Source organism: Maylandia zebra, linkage group LG14 (genome assembly GCF_041146795.1).
Source record: "Maylandia zebra isolate NMK-2024a linkage group LG14, Mzebra_GT3a, whole genome shotgun sequence".
Lineage (NCBI taxonomy): Eukaryota > Metazoa > Chordata > Actinopteri > Cichliformes > Cichlidae > Maylandia > Maylandia zebra.
The window spans coordinates 31,366,773-31,391,566 of NC_135180.1; the positions used below are offsets into that span (position 1 = coordinate 31,366,773).

At 38.5% G+C, this 24,794-nt stretch overlaps 1 protein-coding gene across 8 annotated transcripts in view; it reads left to right on the forward strand.

The window, feature by feature from the left end:
- The window catches only part of nbeab (neurobeachin b), a 210,689-nt gene that overhangs the window by 113,168 nt on the left and 72,727 nt on the right, over positions 1-24,794 (forward strand). For 7 of the 8 annotated variants that reach the window (XM_076873355.1, XM_076873354.1, XM_014410085.3 and 4 more), the window contains 2 exons: positions 11,859-11,983; positions 20,670-20,816. In XM_076873355.1, the coding sequence (XP_076729470.1) occupies positions 11,859-11,983; positions 20,670-20,816 (272 nt within the window). Of the gene's footprint in view, positions 1-11,858; positions 11,984-20,669; positions 20,817-24,484; positions 24,767-24,794 lie in introns of those variants that run through there. The other variant, XM_076873352.1, reaches the window with a different exon arrangement.

The window sequence follows — 24,794 nt, forward strand, 5'->3', positions numbered from 1 at the left end:
TTCATTGACCCTCTCAGTAACACAGCCCAGCACCTGGTGGTAGTTGCAGCCTTCCCCATGGGCCCTGTTAAAACAACCACCAGCTCTCCCACTCTGCTGCTTACTTTTCACTATCATCCACATGGTCCCATGGATGCAGGGCTGGTTAGAAGCATTGACAGCTAGTTATTTTAGACAAACAAAGGAGTCACAGCAAGCTGTTTTGTTTTCTTCTGGGCTTATGGCTGGGAATTACAGATATGACAAAAAGCATGCAGTTTTTTATAATAGCAGAACTATGAGCAATGACTTGGTGCAGGGAAAGCCTCAGGCAGTTTGAGTTAAATATCCACATCACATTATACAGGCCAGTTGTAGAAATGCACAGTAGTAGTAAATTTGTTCACATAAAATGAATTCACAAACCGCAGCTGCTTATTTGCCAAATTTTTGCATCTTTGCTGAAACAGTAGCTTTAAGTTTGTTATTACGTTTTAACGATACAGTGCAGATGTTCGACTGGGTTTGCTGAGCGTGAATTTGTTTCAGATCTTAAACCAGGTTTCCTCATAATATGAAAAAATGTTTTACTAATTTTTATAGCTTTATTTTATGTTTTTAATGTTTCGAGCATTTTCCATCAAAATCAGTAGATGTTCTAAGCAGCTAAATGTGTTCTTTATCCTTCTACTCACGGAACATTGTGTGCAGTAGCCAGTCTAATTTTATCAAATGCATGTATATTGACATCACATGCTGCAATTTCCCGTTGACACTTGGATTTGTTAGAGGCAATAATGTATTGCAATTGCTTCCAGAACAATGGCAGAAAAACTGACCTTATCCAAACACTGTGTTTAATATTATGTTAATATTTTGACCGTGACTGTGAGGATCTCAGGGTCCAAGTACAGATTTTCTTAAAACTGACTGAACCTTAACTACCCATGGAAATCTATTGGACTGAATTCTGGGCTCTTGTTCAAATATTTATGGAGCTTCTCTCAGAGGCATAGCATTTGCATTGAAACAAAAGGTTATTGAGCGTGGGTGCATTGTAAATGATACCGCAAAACTTCCAACAAATTCAAATTTAATGGTAACCCGCTGGTGAAGAAAAATGATGCAATATGCTCACAAGCTCAAGGCAGTGTTGCAGTTCAGCAGCTCAGTCTTATTCAATGCTACATTAACTTTCCCATTTATGCTTCTCTTGTAAAATATAAAGCCCTCAAGCATTTTGAGGTGGCTGTCTGTTTTGTGTGTGTGTGTGTGTGTGTGTGTGTGTGTGTGTGTGTGTGTGTGTGTGTGTGTGTGTGTGTGTGTGTGTGTGTGTGTGTGTGTGTGTGATTGAGTGAGTGAGTGAGTGAGTGTGTGTGTGTGTGAGTGAGTGAGTGAACCTTTAGTTAGTAATGTTTGTTTTTACCGTCTTGCACAGAGATTGCTTTGCCTTTAACTCCCAAGTTCTGCCTGGGGACATGCCAAGGGATATTTATCATTAGTGTAGGATATATTATAAACAAAATTATTCATAGGAAGGCAGTAGTCAGACTACTGACACTTTTCTTTGTTTAGTGTTTTTTTTTTTCTTTTTTTTAAACCGCATGTTTGCAGCTTTGCTCATTAGATGCCCAAGTATTAGATTTCTCTGTTTTTGAATTCCTGGTATCTGCAGCCAGTTGATTTTAAGTTGTTGGTTCACATTAGAGCAAACAGTTTTAGGAAATTGTGTTGTAGCACCAACAGCAAGAGCGGTAAATAAGGAAATGATCTGTACACGGCGTTAAAACAGCTGCTCTACAGTCATATGATCTGCCTGAAAAATACGCAGATCAGACCCTATGGTGGCCCGTTGGATCCATACTATATGCTTGCTTGATGATGAATGTCCCTCTGTATGGAGTCAGCATAGAAAAATCAATAGTCCTCAAATTGAAACAGTATAGGGTTGTATTGATCCGCTGTGCTAAATCAAAATGAGGAGGCTTTGATACATCTCTCCAAGACAGCTCCCTGTGCAGTAATGACACCCTATCAATTTTAGCTTTACACTGATAAATCAAGTTGAAAATTGGATGTCAGAGTTTTTTCCAGGGAGAGAGTGATTTTCCCTGCCCTCTGGTCCCCTCTGCTGTTGACCTCTGAACCCTGCCAGTGGATTATAAAGTTCAGGCTCGTCTAAAGTGAAAGTAGATGTCAAGGCGATGCTGATGAATTCATTGAAGACTAATGTCCAGCACTTTTGCAGCACGGGACTACCGTACTGTGACAGCACAATAAATTCTCTCGACAAAGTTAAACTGCAACTTTATTTTATGCAACAAAAGTCTTTTTGAATACACCGTTAGAGTAAAAAAGGCAGCTTAATGGTGTATTTGTTCATTTTCTTTTTTTATTTTTATATGCGTTATTGTTTTATATTTTGTTATATATTTAAAGGTCTAATTTTAATATTGCATTACATTAACACACACACGTACCTTTAAACACTTGAAAATTCATTGGATTTCATGCACTGATACTAACTGTTTCGACACAGCCAACCTAACACAAATGTAAAAGGGAGCTGAAGCATACAAGCTTCTCTTTGTTCCCATGCGGGCGTCTGAGTTCAGTAGCATCACTGACAGCTGACGGAGGAGCCTCTGCTGGCCTCCACAGCAGACCTTAACCTTACCTGACTAGTCTATTGATTGTCAACATTTCTTCTGTATAATTACTTTTTTGTAGCAGAGGAGCAAAAGGAAAATGGCGGCATATATTGATCTGTTTCGAGGCAGTGAAACAGCCGTTTCCCTTGACTAACAGTGAGTTTCATCTCTGGCACGTGATGAATGGTAACAATCTGCCCGTGGATAATAACTTTGTGATGGAATGAACCTTTTTACTCACAATGTGCCCGCAGTATTTGGTCCTTCCTGAAAGGGGTTATCAATTCTAATAGAATTCTACTACCACAGTGGGGGTGTGAGCACTTTCAGAGATCCTTAAAGCCTTGCAAGGGTTGAGGTCTGATGATCCCTTTGGGGCAGAAAACAAAAGTCAAGGTCCCCAATTGAGCCTGACAGTAAAAACAAAATTTAATCTGGCAACATACTGGATATAATTCAAAGACACGTTTATACTTGACGTCCAGAGCAGCAAAACGTGTATGATCCTACATTCTTGTGATTAATCTGAAGTACTCTGTTAAATATTGTAAAATCAAAAGGGGAATCTTAGAAGCTGCTATAAAATTAATTCACCTCTAAGGGCTTTTTTTCTGTTCACATGCACACTTTAGATGTTTATCTCCCATCCACTCTACCAAAGCGGTTTCTGCTCTTCCTTATATTTTTAATCTACTATGTACATCAATAAAATGCAGCTCTGTTTAAGACAGCCTCTAAGTGAGGGTGCATTTTATAATCTTCATTAATTTGATCTTATTGAAAACATGATGCTTCTTTGTTCTCGCTCGCTTCTATCCTCTCTTTTTCACATTCGTTCTTGACCTACACCAGGCTCTCTTCCCTTGGGGCCCTCTTAACCTTGTACGCTGTGCTAATTATCTCTGGAAAGAGGCCCATTCACGCAATCATCAATTTCAGTGGGCGTTGAAATTGAGCTGGGCATTGCTTGACTGTGCCACATTTCCAGTGAAAGATAGGTTCCGGAAAGCTGGCGATCCAGGGGAGCTCACCAACAGCACAATGTGGCTCCTCATCCCTCGTATGTCTGTCTTCATTATGCCAGATGACCTGGAGTTAATCTTGTTGCCGCTGTGTCCTTTTGTCTTTGTCCAATAACGTTCTTCAGTGTGTTTCCATTCTATCTCTTAATCAACAAAAGAAAAGTCATATCCAGTAACCCGAAGCATTTCGATCTCAGCTTCGTAACCTAAAGTCTGCGGCAGTCTTGAGAACAGCGATGAAAAGCTATGGTGAAATTAAAGAGATGAAAGTATTGTGTGCCATTTGCAGCCCTTTGTGATAATCTAATCATGATGTTGGCCATACAGTCACTTAACACTTGGCATTCGAGAGACACATGATCAGACTTGGTGTGTTTTTATAGAGGAAATTACTCTGTATTTTTTTCCTTACTTTATAGTTTACTTTGAACGCAACGGGCTCATCACCATATGGTTGCCAGTCACAACTTTCATGCACAGGGTGCTTTTTTGTGTCTTTTTAGTTTTTTAATCTAACAGCAGAATGTTGGTGAATGCTGCATAAAAATCCCCAAAAAGAAGAAGAATGTGCTGGTTGACAGAAGATGTTTTCACATTTTTTCGCTTTGGTTTGCAGCCTCTGCAGGCTGCCCGATGGCTTTCATGGCGTGTGAGGTCCCTGTCATTACAGTGCCACATGTCTGGTTGTCATTTTAATGTACACAAAGGATAGGTTTCAATAAATCAGTGTTAAATGGGCGAACGAGAACTGACTACTATGGCAGAAATTACTGGTTGAGCAGCTAGATAACAAGTGAACTATTTATTACTGTCTCCTTATTTTACTTTAGCTCAATTTTTACCTTAACTGAGACATTTCAAACACGTTCCTCGTGCACTTTTTAGTTCACACTTTTTAGATCACATAGTCAGAGCCTGTTAGGTTGGCAAACAGAAAAAGAAAAGACCACTTGTCCTCAGAATTACACTAAAAACTGGCGTGTTTTCAGTGTCCGTGTGTGTGTGTGAGACAGAAACCAGTCGCTGCTCCTTTGAATAGAATTGTCTGTGATTACTGGCATTTATTATAATTACCCCCTACTCATGTCACCAATGGAAGCTTTTTAAAAGGAGTATAATGGTGTTTTATTGAATCAGCATGTCCCTGTCCTTCCTCCCGACTGCCTCACACAAATCCCCTCTGAGCATAAATAGAATAAAAAGAAAATCTTTAACCATGAGAAACTCATCTGTCTGCAATCGAGCGCTGTGCAAGTTTTATGAGCCATTCTGTTTTAAATGGCTTGAAAAACATGAAGTTAATTATTGCTTTTGACAACAGATCACTGTGGTCACTTATCTCTAAGGCATTATACATTTTATTACATTTACAGATGTGAAGTTACAGAGAAATAGGTGCATATTTCAGTTAGTGTTGAGGACTCTTAAGTAGCTGGCCTGTAACGTGTTAGGCCATTGCTCCAAAAAAGATGCATTGCATCTCAAAGGCTATAGATGGATGCTGACATTTTAGTTCGACAGTTGGATCCATAAATATTTGGACAGAGATAACTTTTTTTCTAATTTTGGTTCTGCACGTTGTCACAATTGATTTTAAATGAAACAACTCAGATGCAGTTGAAGTGCAGACTTTTATTTTAGTGGGTTGAACAAAAAGATTGCCTAATATGTGAGGAACTAAAGCTTTCTCTTTTTAACACATTTCAGGTGCTGAAAAAGTAACATGACAAATTAAATAACTGAAAATAAAATGTTCATTTCTACTACTTAGTTGAAAACCCTTTGCTGGCATTGACAGCCGGAAGTCAAGGACGTCACCAGATGCTGGTGATTCTTCCTTTTTAATGCTCATCCAGGCCTTAACTGCAGCGACTTTCAGTTGTTGGTTTTTTGTGGGACTTTCTGTCCAAAGATTAGTCTTCAACAAATGAAATGCTCAGTTCAGTTAAGACCAGGTGATTGACTTTGACATTCAAGAATATTCCACTTCTTTGCTTTAATAAACTCCTTGGTTGCTTTGGCTCTGTTTTTTGGGTCATTGTCCATCTGTATTATGATACACCTTCCAATCAATTTGACTGCAATTGGCTGGATTTGAACAGACAGTATGTCTCTGAACACCTCAGAATTCAACTGGCTGCTTCTGTCCTGTGTCACATCATCAATAAACACTAGTGTCCCAGTGCCATTGGCAGCCATGCACACCCAAGCCATCACACTTCCTCCACTGTTTTTCAGATGATGTAGTAATCTTTCTTTTTTAGATTTTTTTTTTTTATTTTTTTTTTAGCAATGTCCAATCTAGTCTTTCTATTCTTGAGGCTTATGAGTGGCTTGCACCTTGCAGTGAACCTCTATATTTACTTTTATGTAGTCTTCTCTTTATGGTAGACTTCAATATCAACACACTTACATCCTGGAGAGTTTTGTTCACGTGGCTGGTTGTTGTGAAGGGGTTTCTCATCACCATGGAAGTGATTCTGCGATCATCCACCACTGTTGTCTTCCATGGACGTCCAGGCCTTTTTGCGTTGCCGAGTTCACCCGTCCTTTCTTTCTTTCTCAGGATGATTTTGCCGCTCCTAATATCGTAGCAACTTCTCTGATTTTTTTTTTCTGTTTTCACAGCTTAACCCTTTCATGCATGAATTATCAATTGGTATTTCTTTTTCTTAAGTATTTTTATTAATCTTTAGGCAGTAAAAAATATTTTTGAACTTTATTTTTTTAAACGTACTTTTCAAAAAGTTTTTTACATGTCCACTTAGGTGGACAACTGACTGACCAGGGGGTGGCAAGTATACCATCAACACTGACACAAATACAAGAAAACAGTCTTTGAATAGCTGTCCACTGTAGTGACCACTATACATGTAAGGGCTAAGGGTGGCTTGTTTCACGCACATGAGAGCTCCTTTAACTGCATATTGTCTGTTCACAACAAAATCTTCCAAATGCAAGCACCACACCTCAAATCAACTGGCCTGTTATCTGCTCAATTGACAATGACATAATGAAGGAACTGCCCACACCTGCCCATGAGTTACCTTTGAGTCGATTGTCCAATTATTTTTGGTCCCTTGAAAACAAGAGGGTGGTACATGTTAAAGAGCTGAGACGCCTAAACTCGTCATCCAGTTTAAATGTGGATACCCTCAAATGAAAGCTGAGAGTCTACACATGTCCATGTCTGTTATATAACAGTAATTGGACTTACTGTAATTGTTTTAGTAAACAGATAAAAAAAACTTGGGGTTAATGTCCAAATATATATGGACCTAACTGTATATCCCTATATAGAATTTTGCAACTTAAGTGTGTGTGAAAATTCCCATTTGACGATTTTAAAGTTTCAGTTTTCATCAATTATCTACCTTATAAAGAACCTATAGATGCAAGTCATGAAAATATTGTTTGATTATTAAATAGCGGTAGAAACCACAAAGCAACTCAAAATATGACCCATTTAGTTAATCATTAATCATTAGTTGGTATTAATCTCTGGCTCTCATTCAGTTTTTTTTTTTTGTCCTTTTTTTGTCCTGTCTCCTCACCCCAACGGCAGACGACTGCCCCTACCAGAGCATAGTTCTGCTGAAGGTTTCTTCCTTTTAAAAGGGAGTTTTTCCTTCCCACTGTCGCCAAAGTGCTTGCTCATAAGGGGGTCATATGATTGTTGGGTTTTTCTCTGTATGTATCATAGTAGGGTCTACCTTACAATATAAAGCCCCTTGAGGCGACTTGGATTGGGTAAAATTGGGTTGAACAGAATCGAACTGAACTGAAGTTTTCCAATGTGTTGCCCAGAAGAATGACAATTTCCTAACACAGCATTTTGCCACATTGGTTTGTCAGTTTATGTACACTATCATTATTATTTCTTACGTTTTATAGATGTTTGTTATGTTTTCTAGATGACTTTCCTCTCCTTCTGCTTTTATGGCTCTCTGAATGTCTTTTTCTGTATTGCCAGTCAGTTTATGGTCGCTTTTCCCTTCATTCCTTTGATAAGCTTTACAACAATGAGTCATGAAGTAGTGATGCAAATTTGTGGCAAAATCCACTGACTGTGCCTGTCCGTTTTCAATGCAAATACTAGTATTTGGTGTCAATTTGTCTGTAATTGCCAGAGGAAGTGATACATTATATTGCTGTATCAATGTTTTTGCCTTATTCCTGTAACTGTATTATAGGTAAATATTTGGATATTTGTATTTTTGGATAGCTCTTTAAGTTCGACAAACAAGTGTCTTCTGTTGTTAAATCTTGCTTCCATCAATTGCGTCTTATTAGCAAGGCCAGACACTATGGTCTGCATAGGGACCTTGGAAAGATTATCCACGCCTTTTGACATCTAGGTTGGATTATTGTAACTCACTTTACTTCGGTCTTAACTCTACTCTTATCCATAGACTCCAAATTGTTCAGAATCCGGCTGCTCGTCTCCTTACTGGTAGTGGGCGGCGTGTCTCTATTACCCCTGTCCTTGCTGATCTGCATTGGCTTCCCATTAAGTATCGCTTTAAATTCAAAATCCTGCTGCTTACCTTCCAAATTATTAACAATATAGCGCCAAGCTACCTCATTGAGCTGCTTAAATTATACACCCCTACTAGAGCACTAAGATCATCTTCCCAGTCACTCTTGGTACTGCCGAGATCCCGGCTGAAGACTACAGGTGACCGAGCGTTTGCCTTGGCTGCACCAGATTTATGGAATAACCTCCCCATCGCTATACGCGAGTCTGATTCTATCCATTCCTTCAAATCGCGGTTAAAACCCCACTTATTTAGCCTCGCCTTTTCTACTAGTTAACGCTTGCTTGTTAGTTAGCTTAATGCTTATTCTTATCTTCGGCTTATTCTTAATTACTTTTAATCATTAAAAATTTTTTTTTTATCCTTTACACTTAGTTTTCTTTTATGCTTTTATATGCAATTCTTTTGCTTTTGTGTTTTTAATGCCATTCAACCTGCTAGCATGTTTTGGTACCTTGCCATAGCCCTCATCCTTCCCTGTTACTTCATCCTACTCTCTTGCATGTTAAGCACTTTGGTACACCACTGGTTTTTAAATGTGCAATATAAATAGTTTGTTGTTGTTGTTGTTTACAGAAATGTGTTACTTTTCAATGTGTTAATCCATCACTTACATAGTTTTATTACATTTAAGATGATTTTAATTGCCTGGCACAGTTTCACCTTTTTAATAAACACTGATACTATTTGCCAAATAATCAGAAATATTTCAGGAAACTATGGAGTTTTTGCTGTCCTTTTATAACCGCAACATAAAATAGATTTCACCCTCCAACCCAATGTAAGCCAAAATGTTTTGGAATGATATAATTTCCTAGAAACTGTTATTATTTTGAATTACGCCAGTTAGCTTTCTCTTTTCAACAACCTACGTTTCACGTATACTTAGGTGTTCATCTCAAAGACCTCAACACTGGCTCCCTGAGGAAAGATGCCCTTTAAATACATATTTGAAAGAGCAGAGAATAGACAATAGTCCTGTTACAAATTTATCTTACTGCACTTAGCAAGTCTGAAAGCGGCCATAAATAATGGTGTTCCAGTTTCCTGTAGGTTATCAGTGCTGGAAAATTAGCTTTTAAAATGCGGTTTGAAATCCATTTGGGTGATTGATGGGTGATGGGACTAATAAATTTTGCCAGTTTCTAGCGGCCGGCTCACAGCAATTCTTTATGGTTGTCATGAAGCCAGACACATTTGATGTGTCAAATAAGAAAGGTCTACAGCCATCCCTTAATGAATGATGTTGGATGGACAATTTGTTACTGAGACAACACACTATCTTTCTATTAATGATTCTGTAGCTGGATTTGTGTTTTATTACTTATATTAAAAATTGATTATCTGAATTTTTAAAAAAAATGAAGAGACTGGTGTTGATTGTTAGCTTTTGCAGCATATTAAACAGTAAAAATGTGTGCATACATTATCCAAGTGCACTTTTAAAATCTGCTATTCAGGCCCATGGATGAGGAAATTGCTGCATTTGGGGGGGAACAAACTCTCATTTCTTACAATGCTTTTAAGACATGGACGTGCTCTTTAGTGTTTCATTGCCATTTCCCTATTGGAGAGCTGCAGCTGGAAGCTCGATGCCAATCAAACTGTGTATCCCCATCAGGATTGCAATCCTCCTGAGCAGTTTTTGGACCACCCTCAGAGAGGAGGTTCCTTCAGCACAGTACTTTGGCACAGTCCAAATCCGGTATAGCACTGACCACATAGTGTAGAATATCACAGTTCCTCCTCAAACAGCAGATTTAAACTGAAACCATCTGCACAGGCCGAAACAGGCAAGGAGACATAAAAAATGCCGGCGTCCAACTCATTAATCAGTTGATTGAGGTTTGGTTTGTTGTGTATTTTCTTGCTGTTAAAGACAAATGAAGATATTTTGGCTTGAAGTTGTACTCAAATAAGCAAACAAGCACTTTGTGTAAAATGCAGCAAATTTAGTTAATGCTGTTACAGGGAACTCTTCAAAGAGGCAGATTTATCCCCCACTGGCATCTGCTGTGTATTTGTACTAAGAATTAGGGGACATAATCTTCAACAGTAATCGCCCAGTTGCCTGCAGTGGATTTACATTTTTCACACTGTGTAATCTCGCATTTACAATATCATTTACGTGGGTGTCTCCTTTCCACCCACTGACATCTCTCTTTTCTTCAGTGAGGCTTTGAGGGAGATTGACAGGGGACAAGCTCAAGGCGTTCAGTGTTGCTTTGCATACAGCAGCTCATGATACTTTGCGCATACAACATGTGCACACACACACAGACACACACATATACACTCAGTTTTGATTGATACTTAACTGAAACTGAGCTCATGTTGCTGTCAGAGCCCGGCTAAGTCTCCTGAGCCTCTTGATTTCTGACACTGGTAGATATTATATTTATGGAGCAAGAAGGCTGTATTTTGTGATGTGATCCCCTCTAACACTTTAATCTGTTTAGACTCCCTCAGTACTGTAGCAGGGAAGGGGGCAGAAACTATACAATGAAATAGACGGTTGCCTGCCAGGGTCTTACTGTATCCAGCACACACAGGAAAATCTCAGCTTGCATTTGAACACTCAATATCCCGTCCAAGGTTTTATTTTGAGATTTGAGCGCCTGTTTCTAGATTTATTCTGTTTCTAGATCTACAGATGCCCTGTATTTGTATAATAAATGAGCTCAAATGTTGAGGTACAGAAGTGTGCTGCCCTATTCGCACATAGTGTCATTGTTAAAGAGAACAAAACGAAGGAAAAATGTTATTTCTTCACATTTGGTTAAAATTGGAATGGCTGATGTAAGGATTTCTCGTCTGTCAGCTAGAGTTGATGCAATTTTTTTCCTTCTCCTTGGTAAAGGTAAATTAAAGCAAGACTTGTCTTGCTGTATTCCCCTCTAAAGGAAACGTAAAGGCTTTGAAATAGCTCCAGCTAGCGTGCAGTTGGAACAAGCAGCACTTAGAAACCTAATGCTGGTTGTGGTGCTTAATGGTTTGCATTAGCTGCAAGCAATAAAATTATCCCAGGTCCTCACTAATGTTGAAATAATCATTTACAAAGATGGTTACCACATGCTGGAACTGTTTTCTTCTTTCTGTCTTTTTTTTTTTTTTACACCACCCTAATTCGCTGTTATTAATAATGAATAAAAATGCAATTTTCTATTGGGTTGCTCCAGGGCTCTGGGAATCATTTCAATGAATATTTCAGCACATTATTTTAATCATGGCTCCACATACTCAGGGAGGGGGCTTGTTTTATAGGCTCATGCCTCAACCGCCTCAAGACCCCGATCATTAAACTCCACGCTGTCTGCGTTGAGGTTCCTACCTTTGATTTACAAGACTTGTTAAAAAACATTGTAAAAAGGAGGCAAGCTGTGCCATTTATACTTGTAATTTGATGCTGTATTTGTTAATGGGAGTACTGGTGATTTATGCGTGCAGCGGCTGCTGCTGCTCCCTGCTCTTCTGATGCTATAGCATTAGCAGGACTAACATTAGTAGGTCGGTGCATGCAGTATGCAGAGGCCCAGCTTAATATGCCTTCTAACTATGGCCTGGTTTTTCTCCACAAGATGTTTTCCTCTGATAAGAACGTGGCTGGTGTAATCAGTTCATCATTGTTTGCTCTGTCTAACCTGCCTGTCCTTTGGTCTCCTCCATAGTCAGCTGCATGACTTCTGGCGTCTTGACTACTGGGAAGATGACCTGCGGCGAAGGCGGAGATTTGTCAGAAACCCATTTGGCTCCACCCACCTAGATGTCGTATGCAAGGAACTGCAAGAGTATGGTGAGTTTTTATGGGATGTGCATTTAAAAAAAGAAAGTTTTCATAATTAGGCGACTAAAAATTCACATCCAGCATTATCCCATTTCAATGCTTCAATGCTGCCATTAAAACATTTTTGAAAAAGGATTAAAGTTTAGCCTCCGCTTGTCCATATAGTTTAACATGTTGCTTAGCAGAAATTTTTATAGGTAACATTTTTTATGAGTCCTGTGAATTGAACATGACACATCCATTTTATTGCACTTTTTATTATCATTGCAACACATACTCTAGAGCAAATTGGCTCTCCCGCTTTATTATTTTCTTCTTCATGCCTCAAACCTTTCTCATTGACCGAGGCAGCCTTGCAGCATTGCCCACCACCTTTTGTCGGTTATTTCTTTATATCCTGCCACACTGACTTTTAAAAGCTACTCAGTACTGTTAAAATCCCTTGGCAATACTCTCCTGTCTGTAATTGAATAGCACCGCAGATGTTTAATGGCACAAGTTTGAATGTATTGAGGCTGAAATTAATAGAGTAAGACCCATTTTAACTTTATGGAAAACAGAAAGCAGGGAACTCTTTGTGGTCAGCGTAGCCTTGTTATAATGGTTGCAGACGCATGCATGATCATGACAATGTTCCCTGACCTCATTGTGCCTCAGTTTTGAGCTACTGAACAGACTAGTGGGTTGGGTTCGGGATGTCATCTGGCTACATTCAGCTCTTGCGCTATCATGGCTGCTGTAGTATGTACATCATGGCAACTCTGTACATGAAGATGAGCTGGTGTTTCAGTGGATGATGCTCCACCCATATAGAAATAGCATTTTTTTTTATAGTGGTCCACTGTTACGTTCGATAAGTACAAACATGGCTTTTCAGCTTTTTATTGCTTCCATTGTAAGAAGGGCTCAAGTCAATTAATGTTAAATTAGTATTTTTTTAATCCACTTAAAAATATCAAAGAGCTTTTAAGAATCTTTGATGAAGAAATTGCATTGTGTTGCATCAATCCTGCCTACCAATAAATAAAGTGGCACTAAATGCTTAACAGATCAGAACATCCGCAATAAACTCTCCTCCCACTCACCTTCCACTCAACACTGACATTTACTGTATTTTGTTATTCATTTATTGTTCTTAAGATAACTTTAACTCAGTTCATATGAAAAAGAAAAAGAAAACAATATATCAGTTACAAACCAGACACATTTTTATTTGTCAAACTTCACTGTGCAGGTGCTCAAAGTATGCATTATCTCTGTATTAATCTAGGGTTTTTACCTTTATAATAAGCGCCTTAAGGCAACTGTTGTTGTAATTTGGCGCTATATAAATAATATTGAATTGAATTGAATTAGCTGCTTTACTGACTCAGGTAACACCTGTCATACTGTGAACTTTACTTGCTATTTACGTCATTCGTTCACCAGAATGTTTTGGAGCTTTCAGTTTTCTTTCTGCAATGTGACATTAGGACCTCAATGAGGTTGACGGAAGACTTGTTGAAGTCCTGCTGGCATGCGGTGGTTTTAATGAGCGGAATAATGTATAAACTTGTCAAGTGAAAGAGATCGCCTGCGGTCGGATGGCCCTCTTGCTCTCCATGAGAGGTGAGCTGCACTTTCAGGCTGTTTCCAGCAGTCTTTGATGTGGTTGCGCAGTTGAGGCCATTTTTTTGTTATGAGTTAAAATGAGAAACCTTTTGTTCTTTGTTACAGCTTCAGCAGGGTTTTTTTTGGCAGTGACAGTTGGCAGTTTTAAAAAAAATGGATTATGACACATTGTGCTTTTTACAAGAGTATTCACTTTTAATTAGCATAGTATTAAGGATAGGACCTGTTCTTTGTAGATAATCCTGGTGCAAAGGCTGAGAGGTTGGAAATCATTTGTCATATCCAGACTTTGTTTCTGGGGTTTGATGGAGATGCTATACAACTCTTTAGTGGCTTCCAGGCAGCATAGGCACTATAGTAGAAAAACAAAGAGGCTTGTTTGACTTGGCCCATGAGAGTCATTACTGAAGCTTTAAAATCAGAGACTACTGGAAAACCAGCAGGTTGTCTAAACTGAATAGCCAGTTCCTGGTTTGACAGCAGTATATGACAGTATACACTCAGGCACCATTTGAGTTTGAAGAGGGCAGACTGCCATGATTGTGTTCAGAGTAAATGTCAGTCTTGGGTAAAATGAAAGTGCAATAGAACATTTTTTAAATCAACATTTCAGCGAGTGGCTTGCATGGTTGTTGGCACCGCATTCTTTTGTGTTTTCTCTTTGATATTAAGAAGATTTTTTATATTTCACAAGTTTTACCAATTATTTTAACTGCTTTTTATCTTCTTTTTTTTTTCACTGATGGTATTTTCAGACTTAGTAGCACATGTTAAACGTTGATGTATTTTGCAATAAGGTTTTAGTGAGTTTGGTGTTTATCTCAGAAAAAGAATGTCCTCTGTGGAGTTTTGATATCATTCATATTTAATACACAACTTTAAATGTAATCTGTATTTGTTTAAATCAAGTTATTGTTAAAACTAGTACAAGTGTAACTTATACAATGTGTGTCCAAGAGTGTGTACAATCACGGACATGTGTGATGGGAGGTTAAACTCTGCTTTAAACTCTACCTCGTTGTCTATTAGCAGCATTGACAGCTTAGCCAGCACATTCTGTCTCTGCCCTCTTCCTGTAATAACCTGCCCTGTTACCGCCAGCCTCCGCCCAGTATCCGAGTATATTGTTAGGTGATTGGAATTGGGCAAGCATGAAATGGAAGTCACGTTAATATTGATCCAAATGTTTAACGGGGTGTTTTACCTCCGAGTGTCCTTGCTGTCTCATTTCAGGTGAGCACCTTCTCTCAGAGCTGATTGCCCCAGGCAGAGATCTTTATAGCTCTGTACTTCTGCGGAGGCAGAGTCATGATGTGATATTAACCTTCTCCAGCTCGCTCCAGCTTTATAATCACAGATATTAAATGAAGATAAATGAGCTGGCTAACATGTAAATCCAAAATAACAGCATTTGAATGCAGCTTTTCAGCAAGTATATGGAGGTGTGGGGATTATTAGACCTTGTTTTTTAATGTTTTGATGAAGAGAAGAGATTGTTTGTAACCTCTGATTATTCCAGGATATTGGATAAAGATTACCCCAAGAGGAAGCGTCTGCACTGTATAAACTCCCTTACATCAAAGTTGTTATGTTTACATTTACACACTTAAAACACATACAGATGGCCCGCATTGCAGGAAGTATGAAGTTGTCATTCCCCCCTCCTCCCTCATTTCATCTTTCAGTGCAAAGTAAATAAAAGTATAGAGACAAGAGGCAGAATTGCATCGCCCTTCACAGTAATGCAATCCCATGAACAGGACTCTTGTGGAATGTGGAGCCTGTGGAGACCAAGCGTAGGAGGACAGGATTTGAATCTGGGAAACGGAAGAGATATATTTAAACTGTTCTATAGAGTTCATATTCTATAGATGTTGGAATGAGTGTGCAAAACTTGTGTGAATGATAGTGCAGTCTGGTGATTGTGTTGTAAATAATCTATGTTTTTATAAAACAGCAACGCTCCTGAAGAAGCTCTAGAGTTTATTTTTTTAAAGTCAGACTTGAGATTTTTAAGTTGGGGTCTATCTTCAGATACAAGTTTTGTTTTTGTTTTTTCTTCCAAATATATGGAGTTTTATTTATAGCATAATAAGTGAATTACAAGATGTAACAAACTGTTGAAGATTTTCCCTGTGGCTCATACTGCTATTTATGTGTCTAGATTACTTTGGTGTGAATTTTCCTGTTTTGGCACTATGTCTTCCTGCAGTTAAATATAATGGAACCAGGTGGCATTTACATATAAAAAGTGTCACTTTCCAGAAATCACGATCCACAATTTAATGCTTCCACAGACCTTGTTCTGAGTACGAACTGATTTCTCACTGGTGTACATTTATCAGCCAAAACAAGAATGCAGCTAGCTAAGATTGCAGAGGAGTGTCATTAATGTTTACTTGCATAAGGAGGAAACTCTAATCATGGATAGATGGATGCTTCCTCAGAAAGGAAGAGCGATACAGTTGACAATCATAATTGAACAGAACCGCTCACAGCAAAGCTAATAATAAAATACATTTTTGAACCGTGTTCTTTGGAAAGTGCCATTTACTTTATTAAGCTGACATCGTCTCCATTAGTGGGCGACTCTTAACAAAAAAATGGATAAACAGGACCACAGGCTGGAGGACAAACAAGGAGAATTGATTTTGGGATGAACATATGAGAGAAGGATGTTGTGGATTTCTTTTTGAGGAATGGCGAAAAGTGTAAGAGGGAGGGTCTATATTATACATAAGACTTGCAAAAAGCCATGCTTACACTACACTACTGAGATAAAAATAAAATTCCAGTGCCACAACGCTCAATCTGTATCAATACAGTATATCAAGAATGGACCCTGGCAGTGTTGCTATAGTTGATTAAATGCTCCTTTGAAGTCTTTTCAAAGCTCATCTTGTCCACATTGTGTAATAAAACTGCTCAACCCTAAAATATTTTCAAAATGGGAGCCTTTATCTAAGCTTATAAAGTTTATTTGAACTGAACAACTGAATAACTTTTTTAATTCTTTAGCATATTTTAAACTCTATATAACAAATCTGTCTGACCAGGGCAAAAATTAAAGATGAAGTTAGACTCAGTGTTTTTAGGAAAGTTGTGCCACATTGGGCATTGCATATCCAAGAGGGTGAACTCCGGACTTTGTGCGTTCAGAGACGGCCTCTGTTAGTGACAGCCGGCAGGTCTTCATCAGCCTCCACTGAGGTCATGAAAGCTCTGCATTGCACTTTACTGAGTGTAATTAGTGCACTCTGAGGCAGTTTCAACTCGGTGATTGAACAAAACGACCCAGGAGACCAGTGATCGGTAGCTCCTCGTGGAACTGTTTCTAAAGAGCTTAAAAGCAAACTGCTGTGACACTCAGGAGTCAGTGACAGTAGCTTTTCACAGATTGCTGTGTATGTTATTCTATGTTATGTTAATGCTGTTGATCAGGATATGAGCCAGCAGCTCGGGCTTGTGAGAGGCAGTCAGAGCTTTCTACCACATAGCTTTTTTTCCCCCTCTCTTTTGCATGCTTATTTGTTTTATTATTGTTATCATTATTATTTTGTAGTTTTCAGTTTGATTAGAATTAGGCTAAATAAAGAAATACAATAAAATATAATAACTGCTTGGTTAAGTTTACGTAAAGATTTTCCTGGGACTGAAATGCAAACTTTGACATTAACCGTGTCTTAGAGAAGTTTTCTCACAGAAAACCTTTAGGCCAAAAAAAAATAAATGAATCTGTGTATAATTTGGGGAATTCATAAAACCAAAATAAGTACAACAGTCCAAGAAGTTGGTTCAGACATCTGCTTTTTATTGTTATTTATTCTAAATTTACTGAGGAGGAACTGTGTCCCAGCACATTACCGAAAAGAAAATTAAGCAGTATCTCAAATTAAAAACTGTATTCATCCAAGTCTTTTCATTGTGGCGTTAAGACATACAAAAACTACACAACTCTCCAGATTTAATTATTGCCAAGGCAGGCAGGAAACAAAATACAAAAAGAACATCTATTACTTTTTCTCCAATCCTAAACTCCGAATTGTTGCATTCAAGCCTACTAAAGCCAACCCCACAAAAACATAGCAAACTCTTTTCTTGCTGTTTTTAATGTTTGAATGGTGCATTGAGTTTGATGTTAAATCAACAAGTCGGCGCTTTAGAAACATGGCAACCCACCAAAAAAGAGAGAGATCTTACCTCAAAGTCCACTATTGCACGGTTGAAACATATCATAGCAAAACATTACAGTGTGATGGAGTAGAGGACATTCATATGCATCCATCCATGAGAGTTTATCCGCAACCAGGAAGTTAACCTTGGAGAAAACAGTGACTGCATATCAAAGTAAACTGGAAACTACAAAAGAAAAACTTGAATGAAAACACACGAGCACATATATTAATCAACCAAAGTGGATCATAAATTTATTGGTGCTAAATGGGTATCACAGAGTCAAATATTCAACTAAACTATATAAATGACGGATTTGACCACCTGACTGGTGAGGGTGTAAGTAGAGCTCTGTCAGTGGATGTTGTATTTTTTATTGTTGCGCTACATCAGAAACATAATTATATCAATTTTACCTGCAAATGCAAAATAAGATAATTCATAAGGCACATTTCACTCCATCTATTTTTTTTATTGCTAAAGCATAGAGCTGAAAAGACTATGACATGTCCTTCAGTAGGCGACACACATCTTCATCAGCCAGCCTTCATCTCCATTCATTTTTATTTTGTCTCAATCACATGAGTCATATCAGGTCCTTGAAGGAACACTCCTCTTGTTTTGCTACGTTCGCCCAGGGTGAACTCATGAAAAGCTTTCTAATGAGCCTGTCTCAACATGACTGCACAGCAAGTCCAGTAATGGTGACAAATTGTTGACTCTTCTCACAGCAGCACTTTTAATATGAGAGTCCATCCAGGGCCATGACTCTAGAGAACATCGCTTTTCATGTCAGCACATTTTCTCCTACATGTCATACCACTCCATTTCTTATTTATAACCTTATTCATTTTCTTTTCTCTGAGAACTAAATTGCATTTTGGGCAAAGCTGGGTTCAGTCCTCTCCTCCTGCATTGTTGCCTGCCCTAAAAAAAGGAGATGTTGGTCGTCTGCATGTAGAAATCAGCATGGTTTATTTGGTCTACTCAACCCTGTCCAGCCTTGCCAATCAGAACATCGGCCTGTCTGCCGAGGTTTCCCTCATTTACTCTGAGTATAATGATGGTTTACAGAATTACAGTTTTAAATTTCTCTCTTTGTGCTTTGATTTCTGACCGCTGGCTGGCTTTTGGCTTTAACATTGCGCAGAATTCATTTCCGAAATGCTCAGACTGCTTCCTTTCGTCTGATGAAAGCACTCCAGATATGAGACAGAGCAGGAAGCAGACTTTTTTCTTGGTAGCAGTGTTGACAACAGTCAAATGTGACCTCTTCAAGACAAGGTACATGTTCCTCAGGGGAGGGAGAGGCGAATTAAGAACTGTGCTGAAAGGAAACATGTCAGGCTGGTGTCAGCCACCTCCCGTTTCTTGATATGTGTTCTTCCTTTCGCAAGCGCAAATTTCTCCTCTGGTTATTTCCCACATTGGACGTCAGAAAGACAAATTCACATGAACGCTTTGAGCGGCTGTGTGGCAGGCACATGTTGGAGATGTGCTGATTTAAGCTGATAAATGTGTTGTTGGAGCTCTTTGTTTTTTTTCAAGGATGTATGAACACATGCTTCACTATAGCCATATGATGAAGTCTTGGTCTAATTGTGCTGTCTGCACAGTCTCCTTCTTGTCAAGTATCTGCAAGAGGCAAATGATATCTCTAATCTGCTATGAGCTTAAGACGTATGCCTGACTCAGCTGTTGGTCTTTTAAGATGCAGGTAGCGTTTTGTTGTTGACCTTGTCTAAAAATAAAAGCTGAAACACCTCTGATGTTCAACCACTCGAAAAAGCAGTCAGTGAGCAAATGTGTACTCTGACATTCTTTTATATGGAATGGCAAGTACATTAGTGTGCATCTGTATCAGGTTCATCCCACGTATCACTATTCATTTCACGCTGAGATTCTCCGTGCTTTATTTTTCTCAGTTTTTATACTTTACCATATGTTTGAATTTTAGTTTATAGATAGGAATAAAAAGGTTTTTTTCCACCAAATATTATCCAAAAACATTTATATTTTCTCAACTGTTACCGTGTGTGTGTGTGTGTGTGTGTGTGTGTGTGTGTGTGTGTGTGTGTGTGTAAGATTGCCGTCTGTATTATGGATGCAGGAGTTACAAATGTCATTTGGTGGGTGTGTGGTTTAACTTTTTTTTTTTCAACTTGATTTTTGCTGCTGTTGCAATAGTGTTGTTTTCTTGTTCGATATTTATTATCCCCTTTAATAACACACACTTATTTTCTTTTATTTAAATTCCTCACTGACTTTTCAAGCAAGTGATTGCTCAGTCGTAGGGTACAACTGCTAAACATTTTGATTGGATTTTACAGTTTTGCTGAGGAAAAATGTAGCACTGAAAACCTCTGTGGTAAATAGCAGAAATAGAAATAGACTGGTGGTGGATAAGTGGCTGAGAAAACTAATGGATAGGGGCTAGCAAGTAGCATCCTTCATGCTAAACTTCTGATAGCATTATGTGCACTTTATTACGTTATGCTTCAAAATATTTGCATAGAAACTATAGAGGACAATGTGTATTATGTTAAACATATATATGAAATGAGTTCCCATGTTTTGAGCTTGGATAGCCCAATTAGGTTATAAGCCTTCCAATGCAACATAGTGCCTTATGAACTCAAATCAATATTAGATAGCAATGTTTCTGTGTGCTTTTCATGTTTATTTGTTTTTCTACTGAGTTTTCTGAAATAAAAAAGAAAAAGATCAAAGAAAAAAAATTAAAAACTATAGGCACACACTTCTGCCCCACCTGCTTTTAAATAATTATATTTAAAAAAATCATTAACCAAGTATCTCAATCTCATATAAGCACAGTTACAAATCCTGCTATTAGCTTCAAAGAGCAGTAGACGACATTTAGTGCTCTCTCTTCCCGTACTTGCTTTTACAGCCTCTGAGAAGGACGAAGTGGTCAAGTCTAAGACGGTGTACCGCAGCCCAACTGTCACCACTCAGAACTCTGAGACCGAACTAATACTGGATGGAGACGACGATGCTGTCAGCCTGCTGCAGGAGAAGGAGATGGACAACCTGGGTGGTAAGTATAAATCACCACTGCTACTTGTTCCCATCCTAATAGCTGGCATAATCGGTGAAGTCATTGGATGCATGTGTTATAGCATTTAAAGTGCACTAAAATGAAATTGCAGTGGTAAAAGTATATCTGAAAGTAAAAACCTTGAAATATTTGGTAAGAGCATGATGCACAGTAATTGTTTGGTACTTTTAGCATAACGTGATATATCGGATGTCGGATAATACACCTATTCTCATGCAATGATTTGACGGTATTAACCATAAAAAATAATCCTAATACCACACACATACTTGACAGCTACTGTATATTATAACATAATAAGATACAATCTATTGAATGGAAAACGTTTAAAATAGAATAAATTTTTATATTTGGGTGTTAAAGAAGCTTAATTATTCTTAATTCTGCTGCATTATTTAATTCTGAAGAGCCAAAGAATAGAAATCGTACTGATTAAAACATCTTAGATTTGTGTTACCTGTATGATTATTGTCTGACTTCACAGTCAGTATCCTAATACAGCTTTAATACTTTGTCTAGCACAATTCAGTTAGTGGTGTAGCATACTAACTGAATTGTAGTATGTAAAGGTGGTGGTTGGCCAAAACGTCTGTAATTTGACCAGAGTAATACATGTCTGGAGAAAATTGTGCTGCCTTTGAACCTCGGCATAGCTTTAAAAGGCAAGTTAGACAGAGTTCGCTTCAGCTTTGAGTGCAGCTCAAGAATGCTGGACTGCATTCTTGTCGATAAAGCCAGATCTTCACTTAACACCTCATGCAAACAACTGGTGATTGATGTTTTTTGTGTGTGTGCGATGCCTAAAGTTATTTATTTTATTAGAATATAAAGGAATACTTAACCCTAGCAGTCATTCTACATTCAGAAAAAACAAAAACAAAAAATGTTTCTATTGTCTGGTGAACAAGAACAAAAAGCAGCAAAAAAAAAAGTAGATGCAGTTTTTCTACAAGTGGTGAAAGCCCATCACTCTTTGTTAGCAGTTGCTGTTGTCATGGGATGCTGTTTTAATTTCAGAATATATAAATAAACGCACACTGCATCAATGCTGTATATACATAACATTTTTAGCTCTTGGCCGACATGCCTTTTCAGTCATGATGTAAATTTTGTTTAAATGTTATGTGCTGTCATTTGTTTTTCCCTGATAGCGCATTCATGGTGGTTGGCTTGTCTTCAAAACTAACAAAACTGAACAGGATAATTAGAAGATGTTACCAGGTTCTGTTGGTTTAACTGCAGTTTCAGTGGTATGATTGCACAATCTTAGTACTTGAGTAGCTGTTAGGTTGCCAAACTGTTATTTCCAAATCCTGTAAAACCAGAGCTGCAACAAACTTGCATGACAGTAACAGATATAAATGCATGAATCGAATTTATTCATTCCAGGAACAAACTGTCATTTTTAAAAAAATGTAGTGAAAGGGAATAGTCTAAAAACTATTGCCAGACACTTAAATAAACATCTCTCTTTCACAGTGGTGCATTACAGAGTTATTGTGGCTTAGCATATGGATGTCAGTCTGAACCAGGGCACTGCTGAGCAGTGAAATCCCCTCTAAGATCCCACAGATGAATCTCAGAGGAGGACACTAACCCCTCCTTTTTGTCCCAGGGCCAGCAGGCAGTCAAACACTCATGTCTGTCAGATGAACCCTGCACTGGTCTGCCTAAACTCCAACGCGAGAGCTAGCATACAAACCAAGTGTTTTATCCTCAGAGAATTAATAATGATACTGTACAAAACAGAAATCCCGAGGTTGAATATTTGAGATACATTTATGAAGTGTGAGCTGAAATTAGGAACCAAAATGTGAAGGTTGACACTGATTTTGATAAGTAAATTCTGGTTTAACTATGTATATAACTATTTGTGATAAATGGAAGTTGAATGCATTTCTTTTCTTTTCTTTTCTTTTTTTTTTTTACCAGTAGGGCAGCTCCCCTGCACTGTAACATTTGGGTAATGTTTTTACCAGGATGCTCTGTCTATGTTTGTCCTGTATCTAATCTCAGGCATGAACAGCCTTAAAGACAGATCTGAGACTAGATCCTTGTCAACAACAGCGCTCCTCCTGCCAGCCACTGGGTCAGTGCCTGCAACTGCTGCCAAAGGGGCGGCGCCTGCACTCATGGGCTCCGGCAGTTGTGGTTACTGAACCTATGATTCGTTTTGCTCCCCCCACAAACAGTGGAAATGCTGTCTATGCCTGGGCTGGCATTAAATGAACCTTTTTGTATGCACATATTGTTACCAAAATCTGTGAAAATAGAAGTGTGTGTGTGTGAGAACAAAGAACGGAGAAGTCAGAGCCTCCTCGCAGACTGTCTCTCGTATCAAAGAGGAGACTGTAAATATGACTGCTCAGCTGGCATCCCAGAACCATGTTAATATACCCCAAAGTGTGGTTTAGGCACCGCAACCATTTTGTTCTCCCTAATTTAGGCTTTCTGAATCCATTTTAGGTCTCCATTCATAGCGTCGATCCCTTGAGATGTAACATCTTCATAAAGAAAAAAGCAACATAATGTTTATGAACGTAAATCTCAAAGGATGGGAGAGGAAGAGAAAAAGTTTATTTTTGTTCCCAAATTTGTTTTGTCATTTCAAACATCTGTAAGTACTTTCGTAGTTTAAAAAATTCATGTCTTTGTATGTAAATATATATGTATCCGCTATAAGTGGATGTGTAAGTAAATGATACTCCTCTGGTATGCTTGTAACCCATGTCCCTTTCTCTTTCTGTCATAATATAAAATCTAAACGCACTAATCAAACACTGCAGTCCACTAGATGGATTGTGGGTAATAATATACCCATCTTCTCAGCAGTTCTCCCAAACTCCCACCACAATGAAATGAGACTTTTCATCACTTCATTAAATTGGCCTGTCATTTAAGAAATATTTGCATTTTATTTAAGACAAAGGCCCATCAGCCTGGTAATTTAAGCTTTACTCTATATAGACCACTCATGCTGTGCAACTCGTCCTGTGTAACTTGCCCCTAATTTTATTATTCTCATGTAAACATTTTAATGCCATATAGCCTAATTATGGAAGGATCCCTGAGGGGATTACTGCCTAATCCTTTTCCTGCCTATGAGCAATGGATGCTGTGAGCATTTCTCTGTGCCTAGTCCTTCAGGGCAAATCTACAATGCTTTAGTCCTAGAGGTGTTACTTTTAGTAAGAGGTGGAACGCTTTATAATTTAAGGGCTGGTGTGAACAAAAGGGCAGTCAACTTTTATTGTTGCTCAAGGCTTTATGACAAAAAGAATCGATTGTATTTCAAATATTATTTTAATGTAAGAACAAATTCGTCCACTTCACTCTTATTGGTACTCCCCCTCCCTTTTTAATCTCTCTCGCTGTCTCTCTCTCGCTCTCTTTTTAAACAAATACACCAGACCTTATCAGACATGCAGAAAAACAGGCTTGAGGTTACTGGTTACTTATATGAAGCTTGTAAGCAACGTGTAGCGTCTGCGCTGATAGCATCAGCAGATAGGATCACCGTTAATGGATCCGAGCAACGCTGAGGAAAGAAAAAAAAAAATCAGGGAGGGCGGTTTAACTGTGCAGCCTGCAAGAGCGATGAAGGGGCGCTCTGGGAGTTGAGACCGAAATCCACTTGTATTCCTGTAACACTAGCGGCCATAATTGGCCGAGGAGCGCAGATTAAGATTGATGAGACATTAAAGTGGCTCTTTGGAGTTTAAGGAATCGATAAATATCCTGATTTCGAGAGGTTTCGTTTGAGAGCAGACAAATCACTGTAACGGTACTCCACAGCGACACTGATCTGAGAACATGGAGGAGAAGGAGGAGGAGGGAGGAGACTGAAATAAAGATGTGATCACTATCAGCTGACCAGGGCCACAAGCCCACCTTAACACTCTCGACGACTTTTTGGAATTGAAAACGAGGTTTACTAGAGTATTTTTTTTTTTTCAT